The following is an 18,647-nucleotide window of genomic DNA, read 5'->3' on the forward strand; positions in this document are numbered from 1 at the left end:
CACTAGGTCAGGGTTTACATCAATCTTCACCACAAAGTCCTGCGACACCTACATTTTTCCCAAATGACCTTCTGGGAACCGCGCAGTTCAATGTCCAGTTCACGGTCACCAGGTGTTACGGCACAACGCGGAACTGGCAATCAGCGTCCGAATGATGCACGATGGAACGGAAATAAAAGGGATTCGATATCCCATGGGCCATAATAAGGCGCGCGTGCCACCTCAATTGCCGCCAGCACTTCCCTCCCCATCATAGGACACTTGCCTGGTGCTACTTTGTTCGTCCTGGACCTGTACCTCTCGAGTGGACCACCGACACTAGACTAACCACCGCTTCCCCGTTTGGTGGTTAGTGTACCTTTATCGCTGGAGCCGACTCCAGCTGCGAGCAATTGATCCAGGCTGTAAGCCGGCCGCCGATACCTTCCGATAACGCGTAGCCACCGGCGAGCGCTGGAGTGGCAGGAAGTCGGCCGACTCCGAAGTGCGATTAACGATAGGGAACCTCATCAATGATTCACGTGCTTTCGGACCGGGCAAAACGTGTAGGCGGGCGAGAAAACGAACGCCGCACGGTTTGGGTAGGGTTATTAGCTTACATTTGTGTCGTTTGTTTTTATTACTTCACTATCCTTTCCTGAGCATCAGCATCTACGTTAGACGGGAATTACAAACGGGACGGGATTCTCCACCGGTTATAGGGCTAGGATCGAAAACGAAGCAGAACGGAGCTCACGGAGCTAACTGTCATCGGTGACTCGTTGGTATTTGGTGAAGAACAGGAACACCTGCTCGAGCGAAGTCTGCCCGAGTGCATAGTCCTCGATGTCGAGCGTCTTCTTCGCTTCCTCCATCAGTCCAAACATTGTGGACCACTTCAGCTCGGACTGGGTGATGTGGTACGTCATAGAGTCATGGTACTCTTCCCTGCCAGATACAAAATATTGGATCAATCAATGAGTGCCCAACCCGAGACCTCTTAACCCTTAGGCGGGGCCACTTACTTTAGTAGGGCTTGTGAGAAGGTGCTCGCCACGAATTGCTTCACGAGATCTCCGTTTGCCGGTAGCCCTGCGTCCGTGCGTTTTAGCTTGATCGTCAGGAAGTATCCCTTCGAAAACTTGTTCTTCAGGTGCTGGGTCGAGCCGAGACACCGGAACTCCCCGTTCACCATGATGGCCAGCCGGGTGCAGAGCGCCTCGCACTCCTCCATGCTGTGCGACGTCAGGACAATCGATTTGCCCGCCTTCTTGACGTTAATGATCACGTTCCAGAGGTGTCGCTTCGCGCCGGGGTCCATACCGGTCGTCGGCTCGTCCAGATACACGACCGCTGGGTTCGCCAGCAGCGCCAGGGCCGTGCTGAGCTTCCGTTTATTGCCTCCACTGTACTCCTTTACGCGCTTGTCGATGTGCTTCATAAAGTTAAGCTCCTCCGCCAGGCGTAACGTCTCAAAGCCGATTTCGTGCTTCGGGATACCCCGGAGCAGCGCGTAGATCCTGAGCGTTTCCCGTCCGGTGAGGTCTTCCAGTAGGGCATCGAACTGCGGACAGTAGCCGATCACTTTGTGCACCTGGTTGAGGTTGCTCTTGAGGCTGATACCCTTTACCCAGGCCTCGCCGGACGAAATGTTTTCGTCGCCGGTGAGCATCTTGAAGGTGGAAGTCTTGCCGGCTCCGTTCACTCCGAGCAACCCGAAACACTCCGAGCCTTCGACCGATACGCACAGTTGGTCGACGGCCAAAAACTTGCCGTAGTACTTGGTCAGATCGCTCACCACCAGGTTGCTGTTGGTCAGCTCGGCCTCGGACAGCGCTTTCACGCGTTGCTTCTCATGCCACACGTCATCGTCGAGCGCAGAGCCGTCACCAGATTGGATACTCGCCGATCCAGGCGATCGTCGGCGACGCTTGAAGATTCGTTCGAGAACGTGGAACTCCACGCCCATCAGCACCAGGAATGTAAACAGCCCGACAACTCCCATGAACATGAGCTGCCGATTGATACCCGTGTTCTCCCACGAGAAGATGTTCGTGTCGCAGCACTGCGGCAGCAGGGAGCAGATGTACTCCGGCGAGCACAGATCCACCGTCTCATCGGTACACTGCTCGCGGCACACCGACTCCGTCGTCGACAGCACGTTGATATTGCTGAGACTCTGGCTGAGCGAAAACAGTGGGAATATCATGAACGCCCACTCGAGACCATTGGCCACGTCCTGCAGGTCAAATGCGTCAAACTTGAGCAGAAACACGGCGGTGAAGAAGATCGTCCCGCTGAAAATGTTTACGATCATCATCTTCACGAACCCGGTGGCGGGAACTTCGAACCAGAACGAGAACAGGTAGGTGACGGGCAAGAACGCAATCCCGAACACGAGCAGCACCAGGAACACCCGGCCGAGCTCCTCGAACGTGGCCCAGCCCTCCTCCTGGAACGCGGCCAGCGTGGCTATGTAAATCAATGCCGTCACGATATACGTCACAAAGTCCCACAGGAACGACACGATCCAGAAAGTGAACACGTTGATGCCACTTACGAACTGCAGCAGCTTGGCGCGGCTCGTGCGCTCCTTGATGTAGAACATGATGTAGAGCGCGGCGATGAACGACATCGCGAAGCCGGTATTGAAGGAAATCTGGAACCCAAGGTTGTTGCCCGCCTGTAGCTGGGTAAACTGTGGAGGAAGCCGAACCGAGTGTCAGAATGCAGCTGCAGGTGGACCACCTTCCGCACACTTACCCTGGTTTCTGCCTTGAACGGCAGTGGCTTGTTGATCAAGGTGATCTCGTACGCTTTGCTGATCGATTTGATGATCGCATTGTACATAAAGTTTACGGCCAGGGGAGCCGTATGGTAACTGGTCGGATTCCACCAAACCGTATGGTTTGTGCTCGTTATCGAGGCCGCCGCCATATACTGGCGATTCACGAGACCAATATTCTCGGTTGACTGAAAGGAAGGAAACAATGGAAGTTTGAGGACGCCGCAGTGACCAATTTTGTTTCCCCCCCCGACGTACCAACTCCAAGATGTGCTGCACAATGTCCCCGTTGATCACTTCCAACTGATGGGTGCCGGGAAGCGACTCAAATATCGCCCGATAGCCGTCGATGAACGCGGCCGATGGTCCCGAGTCCTGCAGAATGGTGTTCGTCGCAGAATAGTTGTACACGTTGATCGGTATCGGTGGTAAATCGGTCTGCCCGGGGAACGTACGCACAATCACGACGGTGACGATCACGAAATAGATCGGAATCAACGCCTGCACCAGCATCTGCACCCAGCTGCGCTTGCTCGAGATATACTTCTTCAGGAACATCGCAAACAGTTGATTCCACGCGAGACTGGAACCGTCCAACAGTGGCTGGGTGTCGCTGGACCCGTTTACTGTCACCGTCGACGCACCGCTCAGCCCATTACCGTGGCTCACTTCCGTATCGATCACGGTTCCCGACTTTTGGTCCAACGCGTACGAGTCACTACCGACACGCAGAAACACTTCCTCCATCGTGGTCAGCGAAATGCCGTAGCTGGTCAGCCCGCACTGTTCCACATTGTCCTCTAAGTCGCGCAGCAGGTCCTGAAACACGGCCGTATAGTTCTCGTTCAGCACGTACGACAACTCCGAGCCGATGTCGGTGTCGATGTCGATGTTGGGGATGTGCTTCCGCAGCATACCGGTAAGGCGGCCCCGGTCACAGTTGGCGCCCTTCACGCAGATCAGCCGATAGCCCACCCCGAATCGCTTCTTCAGGAAGAACGAAGAACCGGCCGCTTTCAGTTCACCCTCGGCCATGATCGCAATCCGGTCCCCCAGGATGTCCGCCTCGTCCATGAAATGCGTCGACAGCAGGATCGTACGGCCTTGCTTCTCTTTGATCAGCAAATCCCACAGGGCGCGCCGGGCCGACGGGTCCATACCGGAAGTGGGTTCGTCACAGAGTACCACCTTCGACCCACCGCACAGAGCGATGCCGACCGAGAGCTTCCGCTTCATGCCACCGGACAGCGTTTGCGACTGTTTGTTGAGCTTGTCCTCCAGCTCCAGCAGCTGGACGTAGTGGCGAATCTCGTCCTTGATCTTCGACCGTGGCACACCCTTTAGGCGAGCGAAAAACTCGATATGCTCCGCCACAGTCATCTCGTTGAACAGTACGTTGTGCTGCGGACACAGCCCAAGCGATCCTCGCACCGCGTCAATGTTGTTGCGGATATCGAACCCATTGACCAAAGCCGTACCGGACGAGGGTGAAAACATGCCGGTTAGCATCGACATCGTTGTCGTTTTACCTGCTCCGTTGTGGCCGAGCAGTACCGTGATCTGGTCTTCGTACATGTTAAGATCCAGTCCCTGGACGGCCACCTTTTTCTTCGTAAACTGTTTCCGCAGCTTCCGGATTTGGATACCCGCGTGCTTGTTGTCCGGTTCGCGCTCCACGTTCGGTGTCTCCTCGCTGTGATCGATGCCTTCCTTGGGAACGTCGAGCGACTGCTGGGAGTCCTTGCACCAGAACTGTTTCGTCACCGGGAAGTACCACGGCTCGGCGATTCCGAAGTCACCGGGGAACACCTTCTCCACATACAGTGCGATCACCAGATAGATGAGGGCGTCCACCAGCAGCATTACCATCGTGTGCCCGACGGAAAAGTCGTCATCGACGGACACCGGGTCGAACAGGTTGGACCACCGCAGCCCGGTCGCCGTGCCCTCGTGGCGCATCATCAGCATGAAACCGAACGACATCGCGGAGTTCGAGAACAGGCAGAGCGCCAGTTTGGCCCCCACCGCCATATCGTCGTAGTTCGAGAACGCGATGTTGTACGGCACGATCAAAATGAACCACAGCAAACCGGCGATACCGGCCGCAATGTTGGCCTTGGAGAAGAACGTGCTCACCATAAAGCAGAAGCAGATCGTGGTGATGCTGAACACGAACAGATAGAACCACACCACCGTCCACTGGGCGTACTCGAAGATCGCCAGATCGGTGTTGGTAGTGAGTGTCACGCACAGTAGTACCACGATCAGCGAGATCGATACGATCAGCAGCACCAGACACTTGACGAACCACGCCGACCAGTGCAGCCAGCTCGGCAGTCCCATGATCTTCATTGCCTCCTTCAACTGTTTTTCCTTCTCCACCGTGATGTACTTGACCGTGTTGATGGCGGTGTAGAAAAACGCGATTACTATGATCAGCGGAAGCAGATTTTCGAAGCCCGTCAGCAGCGGATCGCTGTAGTACGGGGGATACGGGAAGCGCTAAAAAGGAAGCCATAAACGCCAGGTCTAGTTAGTTCCGTAATCTGTCTTCGAGAAGAAATACTATCATCGGCTTACATTCAAATAAATGTCCGGCAGCTGGATGGTGGGATCGCGCTCGAGAATGATGGCCCGCGATACGGCGCTTTGGACGGCGATGAAGGACTCGTTGTAGTAGTTCGCCGGATAGCCACCATCGTCCCGCTCGCGCTCACGGGCACCGGCAATCTGGAATGCCGGAAACATCAGTTCCGTTGCCCAGTTTGCCCAGAACGCCGTGAAGTCATCCTGCAGGGTGCGCATCTCGCCCGGGAACCGCAACGAAACGGTCACGTTGTCCGGTAAAGTGGTGGCCGTGCGGTAGCTGTCGGGGAACTCGACGCCCGCCAGCGAGTAGTTCAGGCGGAAGAAATCCTCCATCCGCTGACCCGTCTCGAACCCGACCAGATCGAGCGGTTCAAGGATTTGCTCAACCGCTCGGTTCATGATGCGTTCCGTCAACGGCGATTGTGGACTGTACGCCAGCACGAACGTTATCGGTGGCGTGATATCGGGGTTGGCTGCTGGCCTGTCGAGGAGAAACGCGGAAACGCGGTCATATAGAACCCTTTCGACGGCTTATCTCGGAGGCGCAACTTACATCATATGCCGCACGGTGTTCATTTCAAGTGGATTCCATTGGGTTGGCTCGTCGTAAATGTCCGCATCTACGAGACCGCGGACTACGATCAGCACGGCACACGCGATGGCCGGAATTAAGATCTCGAACGCTGTCTGCACGTAGTGGCGCTTCTGAATAATCCAGTTCTTCCACAGCAACAGCAGAAACTTATCCAAGCTGGAGGTGGCCATTGTTGGTGGCCCTAGTCTGAATGTACGGAAACCCCGATTCACAATTAGAGTTGATCTTCCGTCAACAATGTTTCTGAGTTGGCGAATTTTAATCGCGACGAGAGATTGAGTCAGTCCTAGACTTTCATTCAAACAGCGGATCGGCGACCAGTTACATTCGTTATCAGCTAACAATAAATTCGCCTACAATCGCCAATAAGCGGACGCGACTCCCACCGCTAATCTATAATCATCAAGGCCAAAGCCAAAGGGTTTGAAAGGTGGCAAAGTAATACTGAATCGGGTGCCAAAGCCGAATACTACAATGCTAGCATTACATTGTGAGTTGTCCAATAATGAGTCCATTACCAGTTCACGCACTTTTGCCCAAGTTTCTAAAATGAGGCTCCTTCTGGGCAACTATTATGTTTAGTTACTATCGCCCTGTGCAGCCCCTTTCCCGCCTCATGCTAAGGGGCCTGAGTCATTGTAAAAGATGTCGCCGAAAAATACCAATAACTTAAACATATGTTAATTGATAGTGACACACACACACACACATCTAGTACCAAACAACGCAACCGCCAAAAACATCTAACCCCACGAAAAAGCGCTACTTGTGGCAATGTTGTGGTCCCAACTTGTAGAGAACTTATCTACCGCACTGTGTATAATCCCTTGATCCTTATTGGTTGTCAATCATGTGATAGGAACGTATGCGGCGTCATTATCGATTGTTTCACATGGTTGGTCACATTCACTGCCCCTATAAGCCGATCATTAACCAGTCACTTTAAGGAGTTTAGCACCTAAAATATAGTGTGTGCTGTACGGTACGAATTCCTTTGGAGTCGCTTTAATAGATGAATATCACTTTCCAAATAAAACCTTGAATGCTGCTAATTTTTCACCGCCAAAAACACTAGAAACACTAGGTCAAGTTCGCTAACCTTTCAAGTATTCTTGTTCGACGCCTTACTTACTGTGAACTCCTGCACCCGAATAGGAGACCTGAACCTGATGGGACCGACGCGCACCTGGTGGACTTTCTGCGAACAGTACCGACAACGACTCAGATGGAACCGTTCTCACTAGCCGGCTTTTATAGAAAACCACCAAAATTCGTGTGCCCGTAATATCAACCAATTCATCCACCGATAACCACAGCTATCGAAAGGCAATTATGGCCCAACCGTTCCCGGGTGACCCGATGAGATATTGATTATCTGTGTCCTATGATCAACACGCATAATTCCGGCCCACAATGACTTTTGGTTTTCCGGACACGTCATTGGCAGTGTGTGCCGTATTTCCTTCCGTCCTTCTCAACATTTTCGGAGGTGTGCTTAGTGGACGAAGATAACTTCGATCTTGGCTCGACTCGCCAGAGAAAAGCGTATACGATCTGCCTGGACGACACAATTGATCTGATATCAATTTACAACGCACGTGAAACTGTAGGGAGCAATGTGACTCACGCATTACGTCTACCATCATGCGCCTATTGTTAATTGCCTTGCGAAGTAGTGACGTTGGCGTGTTCTCCTGATAAGAACTTACAGTTGGGCTACGCGTGATGCTTTGATCTGCGGCGTACTCTCTTCATGAATCAATGATGCTATTGGATCAGTATCTGCAGACTGATCGCTTGGGGTTAAACCAGAATTTGAGCATGGAATCTGTTCTGATGTGACATGTTGGATGAAATGAGTGGAAATGGGCCAATTGTTGGCTCTTTGGTTATGTTTTCATGCAAATATGATCACTATTTGTAGTCCTCAGGACTAAATAATGCAATTTGAAGCTCTAAATATTTATGCTTACAGATCGATTCAAATAATTTATATCAGTGCTTGAAACATTTTCATAAAACGACCGAGGTCAAAAACAAACTACGAATATCCTATCACCTTGTTCGGTGTGCGCCAGTAAACAATGGCCAAAGGGTAAACATGGGATAATGTCATCATTGCAAACTCGGCCACTCGGCGCCTGAAGAGACTTTCGCTTTCACCCTGAGACCATCGCGAGCCATCGCAACCTATTGGTTGTCTCTTTCAATGACAAACGACCATAAATTCCCGGCTGCGGCCGTATGTGCGCGTGTTGCCTGAGCCGCGAAGTGGTGCTCGGAATTGTTGAGGAAGGTTAAACCGGTTCTGGAAGTCTGGCGGTCAGTATGTCAGTCCGTGTTGCAGCACTACGACTCCTGGCTGACGCGCCATCACAACCAAAAACTGTGGATATGATCAGTTATGAGCGTTGAGAGGCGCTTTAATCGTAGGTCAACTTCTGTGCTTCTTATATCACTCCCATTCCGGGGTGGATCTTTCTATGAAAAGAAACAATTTTAATTATTATCCTTTTACATTCAAATCATATGCGTACCACAAAATCTTCGCAATTTTTATTTTATTACAATGACAATTGATGACCAGGTGTTTACGAAACACAAGAATAATGAAAATGTTTTAATGGGTGTTGTATAAAATCTATCGCGCGTTAGTCTGCCATTACTTTGTTCTAATTCACTGTGATTGGAATGATAGACACTAACACGTTAGTCGGATTTCAATCGTTGCTTTATTTACATTTTACCGCCTCTAAAACACCTATCGACTCTAATCGCCCAAAACCGATTTTAACTCAGGGGAAAAACAGGTTCGAACTGTTCAGAATTGAGAATATGGCCATCACAGTGATTTACTACTTCGTGTCCTGCGTTGCTTTTCTCTTCAATGATTTTTTTACCTAAACTAGATAAGAAATTTATTACACCAGCAGTAGCAACCTAAAAACAATACCACTGCTAACACAATGGGCGACAGAGTAAGGCGTTAGAAATGTCTACGATCTAAAACAGTTGAATCACTAGGATGGTGATGGAGATAAGAATTCTCAAAATACACACAGTCTCGTCTGTCGGCAAACATGTTAGAGTACTAAGTCTCCAGGAGATGCGCCAATTACCTGATGGTAATGATGATGGATGATAATTGTTAGCTTTTAGCAAGTGACTCTCGCAGCTGCGTTGGTTATCTATTTTCTCAGCTCAACTCTTTTGTAATGGGAGCCGCATTTTTGTCCTCATTTGGACCAATCCATACTCACTAAAAAACCATTAAGAAAGGCTTGAGACTTAAGCGTACACTCAATACAATCTAGTGCAGTGGATAAACCATATCGTGTTTAGAATAATTCTTCAAGTATGGCTATAAAGCAGCGGGCTACACGGTGCCCAATGTCATCATATCGTATCCACCCAAGAACCACCTATCTTCATGGAGCTCAGGTTCATGTTTCAGTGGAAGCCTTACATACCTAGAAAGCTCCCATCATCGGGGAATTTTATAGATACAAGATTGCACGCCCACCAGCGGGCTCCAAACGCTTAGTGCACCTTCTTGCCGCACCGTTCCCTACCCGCAGACCACGATACGAGGCGCGGCGAGTACGGCGAAAGAAGTTGTGTAAATAAATTGTTTACTCAAACCCCCAGCACCCTGCATATTTGGAAACTTTTTCGAATCGATTCTATATAAGTTCCGCAGGCCCAGGAACTGCACGACTACGACACCGAGCTACCATTAGGTGTTGCATGACTGGGGCTGTTTTCAATAAAAACTTCACCGAATCACATTTCACGCACTACAGATGTGGCGTCATTAGGGGGCGCTTTAGTCAAAATACCAATTAGACTGAATCCGTCGCAACACAAACTTTTCCCACTTCTCGGTATGCTCACCGCGTAACGTATTCGAATAGAGGTAGTGCCGCGGCCCCGGAAAACTCTACACTCCACAAATATTTGAAATTCAAAAGCTTCACATCTGATAGGAAGTGAAAGAAATGGTAAGGTAAGTTACGTAGATTGGAGGCAGCCAATCGCTTCCTGCCACGGCCGTTATGCTTTCGTTGTTCGAATTCCCAGCATACCGCGCGGTGGGCGCACGTTTGTTCAATTTCTGAACTTGTGTCTAAGATCATCATAATCCGACGGGGTTAGAATCACCCTCGGACGACGACGTGTGGTCGCGTCATTATCGTCGCATCGTAATGGGTTGCGACTTGGTGTTGGGCCAACACCTCGCCCGGATCGGGGCGATCCGGTTGGCCGTCCATCACCAGCCAGCGCGTAAGCCGTTTCCCCCGCCACTTTAAACGCATGTCACGGCGTAAACCACACAAGGTCCGACCGCAGTTCGCTGTGTGTAGCGAGTGTTATTGAAAATTAATTTTCCACCTTTATTATGGTGCGGCCACCGGGCTTGAGCTTTCAGTTAACCGCCAACCGTCGTGCTTGACGAACGTCCGTCGTTGTTGTCGTCGTCAATCGTCGTCGTGATCACCGTTCGTTCGTCGTCGTTGTTGTGTTGTGTTTTCCACCGCGAGTGCACACCGCTGTGTGAGTGTTGGGATCTATCGATCATCTCGAACAGTATCATCATCACCGATCGATAGTTGTGCACACGCACGCAGAAACGGCTGGCGAATGCACTTTGGTGTGTGCGATAGAACACTCATCTCTCTGTACGTGCAGCTCGACTAACCCTTGCCATCCGGATTCCCGATGGCGGCGGCCAGGCCGTGAAGCGAACGAAAAACCCTATACCGCACACTCCATTCGTTAGTCCCGTGGCATCGCGCGAACGGAATCTACTTTCACCCTACACACGCCGCGCCCAGCCCTGAACCGGAAGATCTTTCGCCCGCGTGAGGGTGCCCGAAAAAAGTGCGTCTCATCAACCGTGACCTGCGCGAAGGTCCGCTAATGAGGTTTTTTGGGGCACAAAGATAAGGCGTGTTGATCGTTAGTGGCGAGTTTTAGTGCAAAGCCCCCAAAACAATCCAAACTAGTTGCCGAAGTGCTGGTCGCTGTGTGCGTAACCATAGCAACGTCGAACGGAGCGCGATCATCTCCGTTGTCCGTCGTGCGATCGCAACCCGATAACAGCAGACCGGTGAGAGCGTATCCGAAGATAAGCTTTTTGCATACATCGCGCCGTCTCGGTGAGAGAAAGTCAGAGTGAGAGTGAGAGAGAACAGTCAAATCTTGGAGCAATTATCGTTGTGCCGGCGTTCGTTGCACTCGGCGCGCTCCATTGTGCGACCTAGTACCCGCTTACGACCTTTACCTATTGCTTGTATGTGTGATCATCCCGGCGTAGTATCCCGGCTGGCTGATAAGAGTGCGATCGACTACAGACTGACGCTCCGACCGGCATCCAGTGCGAAAAAGTGCATTTTCCACCGATAAGATACACAGGCGCAGGCAAGATGGTTTCGACGCGCTTCGAAGTTAATAGCACACCGGTAATTACTGCCTCCGTCGTATTAGTTGTAATCGGTTCCGTTTACAGTAAATATTGTCACGCGGCGTCACGGCGACCACCATCTTTTTTTTAATGGGCTCAAAGTGCGGCACCGAGTGAGTTAGACACCCGGTCGCTTAAACACCGACCGAAGCCTAATCAAGAGTTGACCGATTAGTGTAAGGCCACGAAAAAAAATAATGCACTTTTCCACAGTTTTGAACGGCCAAAGCAAATACAGCGAATAGCTTACGTGGCGCGCTTCCATTTTTACCTCTAATTTATCATTTCGTTGCATCTTAGTGGATCAAGGAGGTTAGGTCCGGTGTGTGCGTGCTTTTTTCGGTAGGCTTCCAATTATGCCCTTCAGCGCGAACATCTCCATTTTTTGCAACCCCAAAAGACACGGCTATTTCACGGCTCAGTGAAGGAGGTAATTGTAAACCTCAACTTGATTGTTGGCCACTTTGCTTTGCCGACAAAAGAGTCCGACCGCTCTCTCTCTATCTCTTTTTCTAGCTGTGATCGTGTTTTGGAACGCCATAACTAGTTGTGCACACACAGAGAAAAAGATAAAGCTTGCTGTTATTATCGCAAACGAAACTAGTAAAAACTAGCCGTTAAAAATGTTCGATAACATCCGGTTTACGAATTGCAGCAAAAACCCCACGCCTTCATAATAAAAAGGTCCCGCGAAGGGAGGATGTCAATTAAAAGCGCCAACGAACAGCTCTGACAATCACGGAATGGCTCCCTCTCCCCCAAACGATCACGGACTAGTGATCCTCGGAACTATTCCGCGCTCATTGGGTATGCATCGCGCGTGCATTCAAATTCCGATTCCTATTAACCCTCGCGCGTCCAATGTAAACAAGTTTTTATTTATTTCTTATCAATCCCACGACGAATATCGGTCCGCTTGACCAAGTTACTTTGGCTCTCCGTTTACGGACCGTGGCCGTGAGAAATGGCGAAGAAATGGAGTCGTCCTTCGGGCAAAGTTGTCATGAACTATGGATTCACCCACGCACCAACTCCGGTCCGGTCGAATATTTTTTTTTTTTTCACAAAACGCATCCTGACAAGATCGCGCTTCTTTCCTTTTCCAGCAATCACCAACGCACTCACCACAAGAATTCAATTTGGACACGAGTCTCCATGCACCAGGCACAGCCGACTAATCGAATCACAAACCGTGCAGCATAACAAACCTGACCATGAACTCCATGATCGTTTGGGTCTGTGAATGATGCGCACTGATCTTCAACATCGCTGTACATCTTAATACCAGCCAGGGCTCGTGGCTGGTGCCGTCATCGTGCCACCGCGTTGGCCCAAGCCTGGTGGGCTGGCGCACTCGCGTAACATTGACCCGCTTTTACTCTCGCCGCGAGACGATCGAACGTAGCTGCAAATTTCGTTACGGGCCGTTTCACATCGCGCGGCTGTTTGCGGTGGTGGTGGCCCGTCAACCTTTGGACAAGCCACCGAGAAGCTGATTTTTACCCCTCACAATTATTGCCTTTTAGTGTGTCCCGATCAGGAGCAGGTGATGCTGTTTTTTTTGTTATTTCCCGCCACCATTTGGTGTGGTGGTTGATCGCTTACGTACGTCATCGGCGTAAGCGATTTGTAGGTCAATCGGTTAGGCGCAAAAAACGAAACGAAATCATACCGAAACAGACCCCCGGGCCGAAATGTCCATACCCGTCCGTGTATTGCATAATGAATAGCCGACGGACCTTCCGGAGGCTTGGCACCTTCGTTGCAGCGGCGTGCAGTTGCAAGCCAGCCCCGACTGACTGCAACCTAGCTCTCTGCCAGTGATGAATGTAAATTAGCATTCGCATTCGAGATAATGCCACAAACAGCCCGGTGAACCGGCGTACGATTGAAACGAAGGTGCTGTTGGAAAAATCAATACGGCCAGACTGGTGACATTTTCACAGTACGAAACGCACGCTGCGGAGCCGTTTTCACGGTTTTCAGAGCTAGCTGGTGCTGGGGTGACCATGGTGGTGCTTATGTTTACGTTTTTTTGTTTAACGTTACATACAGAAAACATACCAACCAAAAAAATAACATTTGTTCGCTTGGTCACCCTGGCATTGGCCTTTTTGGTGCGGGACCCTGGACCGAATTGGGCCTCTGGCTGTTTTTGGCGCTACCACAACGTGCAAGGTAATCAAAAATTAATTCCGCCTCTGCTTATAGAGCGCACTCCAGGGTCCCACTAAGCGGCCACCGACGAACCGTTTTCCATTAGGCAGAAGACAACCATCTAACAATCTCCGTCTGAGGTGGGGAGTGAGCGTAGCGGAATTCCCTCAATAAAGGAAACGTTAGCTACTTCTGCCGCATGAAGCTTCCTCCATTATGTTGCACCCTTTGGACGTTCCACTCGTCGGAATCTCCCTTTCGCTGGCATGCGACAATGTGCAGAAACAAAATTCTATCAGACACCAACCGTGGGCGGGGTGGCGAAGAAAAACTAAAACACCGACCGACTACCGTTATCGTGACACACAGACATATGAAAGTGGCACGTGTTTGCCGAGAACCGATACCAGAAGTCCCTTTTCGCGGCATAGGTAGGAGCGTACACGAAAAAATGTAGAAATGCGCCAAACATTGTGATGCGGGACGCGTTTCGCGCAGAGATATCTTCCTCGACCGTGGTGCGATTGCGTACGGGTTGATAGGGAAAACATACGTGCAACGTGTCCGTTGTCCTGCCTTCGCCTGGTTATGGCACTCACCTTTTTGTTTGTAAATGTTGTAAAACGATACTGGCAGCTTATCAGAAGTTGAAGTATTTACATGTTTTCATCACTTTTTCTCCCTCTATCTCTTCATTCCTCCTCAGCCCGTGCGATATCCGCGATCAATATTTTTCATCATCAGCAACGAGTTCAGCGAGAGGTTCAACTACTATGGCATGCGAAGTGAGTAACCTAGCCACCGAGCCAGTGCTGCAGTAAGCCACTAACAAACCTCTTTCGATCGTTGCAGCCGTGTTGGCCCTCTACCTTACGCAGCGGTTGGCCTACAGCGCGGACACAGCCACCGTGATCTATCACATCTTCACCAGCCTGGCGTACTTCTTCCCGATGATGGGCGCCATTCTGGCCGACAGCTGGCTCGGCAAGTTTAAGACCATCCTCTACCTGTCGATCGTGTACTGCGCCGGAAGCACGCTGATCGCCCTCGGTGCCATCCCTCCGCTGCAACTTCCCGCGACGTGAGCTCACCCGGAACCACTGACCCCCTGGTGGCGGCATGCTAATCGATTCCTCTTTCCCCTCCGCCCGCTCCAGCTCAATGACCGTGCTGGGGCTACTGTTCATAGCAGTCGGTTCCGGTGGCATCAAACCGTGCGTGTCCGCGTTCGGTGGCGATCAGTTCAAGCTTCCCGAGCAGGCCGCGCAGTTGGCCAAGTTTTTCTCGCTCTTCTACTTCGCCATCAATGCGGGATCGCTGATCTCCACCACGCTGACACCGATCCTGCGCGAAGACGTCCACTGCTTCGGCGATGCGAACTGCTTCTCGCTGGCCTTCGGTGTACCGGCCGCGCTGATGATCCTGTCGATCGCGATCTTTGTGTGCGGACGTGCGATGTACACGATCAAAAAACCGTCCGGCAACATGATCGTGCTGGTTTTCAAGTGCATCACCAATGCGCTGTCGGTGCGGTCGGAGGAGAAGACCTCGGCTAGCCCGCGCGAGCACTGGTTGGACTACGCTGAAGCGAAGTACGGCAAGGGAATCGTGGGCGACATTAAGTCGCTGCTGAAAATTCTCATCCTCTACATACCGCTGCCCGTCTTCTGGGCGCTGTTCGATCAGCAAGGCTCCCGGTGGACGTTCCAGGCGACGCGCATGAACGGAGAGCTGGGCGGTTTCACCATCAAGCCCGACCAGATGCAGGTCATCAACCGCTGCTCATCCTAGCGTTCATCCCGGTGTTCGAGAGCGTAGTCTATCCGGGGTTATCAAAGATTGGCATTCGTCGGCCACTGCAGAAACTCTCCTTCGGTGGAGTGTTGGCCGGTGCCGCCTTCGTACTGTCCGGGTTCGTTGAGATCGCTCTCGATCGCACCAATGCCGTATTGCCGGCACCACACGAAGCCCAGCTCCGCGTTTTCAATGGACTACCGTGCGACTATCGGTTCCACAGCGACATGCAGAATCTGACCAGCTTTAGCGTGCCCTCGCGAGGTGTCTTCGAGGCGCTCCACCTCCAGCCAGGAACCATCGCCTCCAACGTGACGTTTCAGTTTCGGGCCGAAACGGGTGAAATCAGTTGTGTGCGACAAAATGCGAGCGAAGTGAGCGGTGCATTCCGGTTGCAACCGGGTCAAGCGACCAGCTACTTCCTCGGGTGGAAGGGTGGCCAAATCGAGGTGCTAGAGTTTGCCGATACGGCCGAAAAGGACCGAAATGGGATGCCCCGCGTTCGGCTGCTGGCTAATGTAAAAACGGCCAAGTATGTGGTACTGCGCCACGCCACAATCGGTGATCTCAGCTACAACATGTCGCTCAATCAGCACGATCCGCTCACCGTCAGCGATGGAGAGTACGGTGTTTATGTCGGGAATCGTCAAATCTCCACCGTGAAGCTAGGTGTCGGAGGCGTCTACACGCTGCTACTGGATGAAGTTTTGGAGAACGAATTCGTGAGTATTTTCTTGAGATTCGCTTGGCGAATTTTCAGTGAATCGAGCTCGAACTCATTTTGATCGGGTTATCGTTCGTTTCAGAATCTTCAAAAACACACGATCACTCCGTCTAACTCGGTCCACATGCTCTGGCTGGTGCCGCAGTACGTCGTCATTACTGCCGGTGAGGTGATGTTCTCGATTACCGGTCTAGAGTTTTCGTACTCGCAGGCACCGGAAAGCATGAAATCGGTCATCCAGGCATTCTGGCTGCTCACGGTCGCCATCGGCAACATGCTGGTGGTGTTTATCGCCGAGGCCAAGTTCGTCCAGTCACAGGCGCTCGAGTTTTTCCTGTTCGCCGCGCTCATGTTCCTCGACATGGGACTCTTTATGGTGCTGGCAATGCGCTACCGTTACTCGGACCCGCCGGTCGAGTCCATCGAGGTGGAAGAGAGCGGCAAAAAGGATCCACTGGACATGCCGCCGTGTGCCATGCCGGAAAAGGCGGGCACAACAACGTACACCAACGAAGCATTCCGGGAAGACTGAATGGGCGGCCGGGGCCCCTAGGAAACTGTTCAGAAATGAACCATCCTTTCTGTATTTCCATTCTCGCAACACACACCGTGGTACGATGTATCTACGATGTGCGGATCGTAGGAAGCGTGTTGATCAGTTCGTGGATCGGCGATCAATTGTTAAGATGTATTATTTTTTCCCCCGCCCGTCGCTTTACTGGCGCTGTAAGATAATATATATTTTTGTAATAAATAGTTTTTCGTGATAAAAGGTCTTTTTTGTGTTTAAAAGGGACAAAATCGTGCTAATCGATGCGCCGAATCGAACTGTTTATTTTTGTTGGCAACGGAAAGAGAGAATGATTTCAAACGAAACGTACGCAGCCAGCACACAAAGACCATATTTCCAGTGTTTCCATATTTCATGTTTCGTGAGACTTACGTCCGTGCGCTTATAAGAGGGTATGGACGTAAGACAAGGGTGTAGCCGAAATAGCTCAGTTGGGAGAGCGTTAGACTGAAGATCTAAAGGTCCCCGGTTCAATCCCGGGTTTCGGCAAATGAAAGATTTTTTTTCGTGGTGCTTATCGCATTTTTTAACAACCTTTTTCCAATAGACTTATTGTTATGTTTTCGCAAAGAATGTTGTCTTATGAAAGTTCCAGCGTTTTTAAGACACACAAGACAATGACTATTACTCCGAGAAGACGAAGTATTGTGTCCGTAAAGAAAACTGGGGGACCACACGAAGCGTAAAACCTTGCGTAAAATTAGTTTATATTGTCAAATAGTTTATGTTTCGTGTGGGAGGCTCAAAATATAAAAAAGTGGTTACCGAAATGTCACACATATTAGGCCACGCGTCCAGGTTGACCACGAAAGTTCTGTGAGGAGCTTGGTGAGCGTCAAAAGCGGCGCAGATTAAGTGAAATTGAAAATGCGTTTAAACTCAAAATGCGACTAACTGACTTTTTGTTTTTGAATGGCAATGTAATGTTGAATGTTGAATGTAACTTAATGTGTTTTTTCAACGTGAGCCAATTGCCATAGCTAGATCGTGGTGGAAAATGGACAAAGTTGAAAGCATCCTTATTTATTTATTTCAGCAGTTGCTTATCTCGGTAAGTAAATTTAAGCATCGTGAAACATTTCTCGATAAATATTTACTTATAAACAGTGAAAGTGCACCGCATTTGTTTACATTTTTAGCCATTGAATGCAGCAACGCAACGATAGCGATCCAATTCGAATTCAAAGTCAGGTTCAAAGTAAGGATGGGTCTGTCAGAAAATCAGAGAAAAAAATGGCAAATGTCAAAAATTCGCGAGAATAGGTTAACGGTTCGATTGCTAGAGATAAGGTAAAAACAGCAGTTCTTCGCGAGTCCGGTCAGAGTCTTTCGCCTTTTCACAGTTCACAGTGAATTTCAAGCTCAAAGTCTATAAAAAAGATAATAACAAGTTCACAGTGCTTCGAGTCCGGCCTTTTCGAGCCCTCAACATTCAATTGTAGACGCTGCTGTTTCTCTCTCTCGCCCCGCTCTCCGCTCTTCGTTTCGTGTTCGGGATTTTCGTAGGTTGACTCGGATTTGTTCGGGATTTTCGTATGTTGACTCGGGTGTTAGGTTCGTCATCGAAGTTTGGTTCGTAGTGTCTTAGTTAGGTTCAAAAATCGGTCGAATTCATAAAAAAACATTCAACATTTTGACGTTTCGTGTTTTGATATTTCGTGTAGGACAAATTAGCAAAAACCCATTGGTACATTAAGATGAAAGAAGCTTCAAGCTCAAAATCTCTATGATAAAGATAATAACAACAACAAAAATTAAGCGTGCGGGTTCGTAATTCGTAATTCGTCGTTCGGTTTTGAATGTGTTGAGGGCGATTTAAAAACGGTGTATTCAGAACCATTTCACGGTAAAGGTATACGCGTGTTTTCGGTTAAAGTATTCGGACGTGTTTTCCGGTTCAGATTATCTATTTATGGAAAAGCACAATAGTGTGGTGTGTGGTTGACCGATTGTTGGTGGTGAAGCAAAATCTGCCCCATTAGCTTTTCC

General features: G+C 50.3%; 1 protein-coding gene, 1 non-coding gene and 1 pseudogene across 2 annotated transcripts; 2 read left to right on the forward strand and 1 right to left on the reverse strand.

Annotated features, from left to right (window-relative positions):
* Window positions 1-740: 740 nt before the first annotated feature.
* LOC128267213 (phospholipid-transporting ATPase ABCA3-like) lies at window positions 741-6,118 on the reverse strand. The gene is made up of 6 exons (XM_053004009.1): window positions 5,907-6,118; window positions 5,345-5,834; window positions 3,023-5,266; window positions 2,743-2,952; window positions 1,005-2,677; window positions 741-927 (listed from the first exon to the last, which is right to left on the reverse strand). Exons 1-6 carry the CDS (start codon window positions 6,116-6,118, stop codon window positions 741-743), a joined length of 5,016 nt encoding a protein of 1,671 aa, XP_052859969.1.
* Window positions 6,119-11,374: 5,256 nt separating this feature from the next.
* On the forward strand, window positions 11,375-16,731 carry LOC128277787 (peptide transporter family 1-like; annotated as a pseudogene).
* Window positions 16,732-17,074: 343 nt separating this feature from the next.
* Trnaf-gaa (transfer RNA phenylalanine (anticodon GAA)) lies at window positions 17,075-17,147 on the forward strand. The gene has a single exon. It is a non-coding gene; the product is annotated as a tRNA-Phe (tRNA).
* Window positions 17,148-18,647: the final 1,500 nt, after the last annotated feature.

The sequence above is a fragment of the Anopheles cruzii genome, chromosome 2 (assembly GCF_943734635.1).
Source record: "Anopheles cruzii chromosome 2, idAnoCruzAS_RS32_06, whole genome shotgun sequence".
Lineage (NCBI taxonomy): Eukaryota > Metazoa > Arthropoda > Insecta > Diptera > Culicidae > Anopheles > Anopheles cruzii.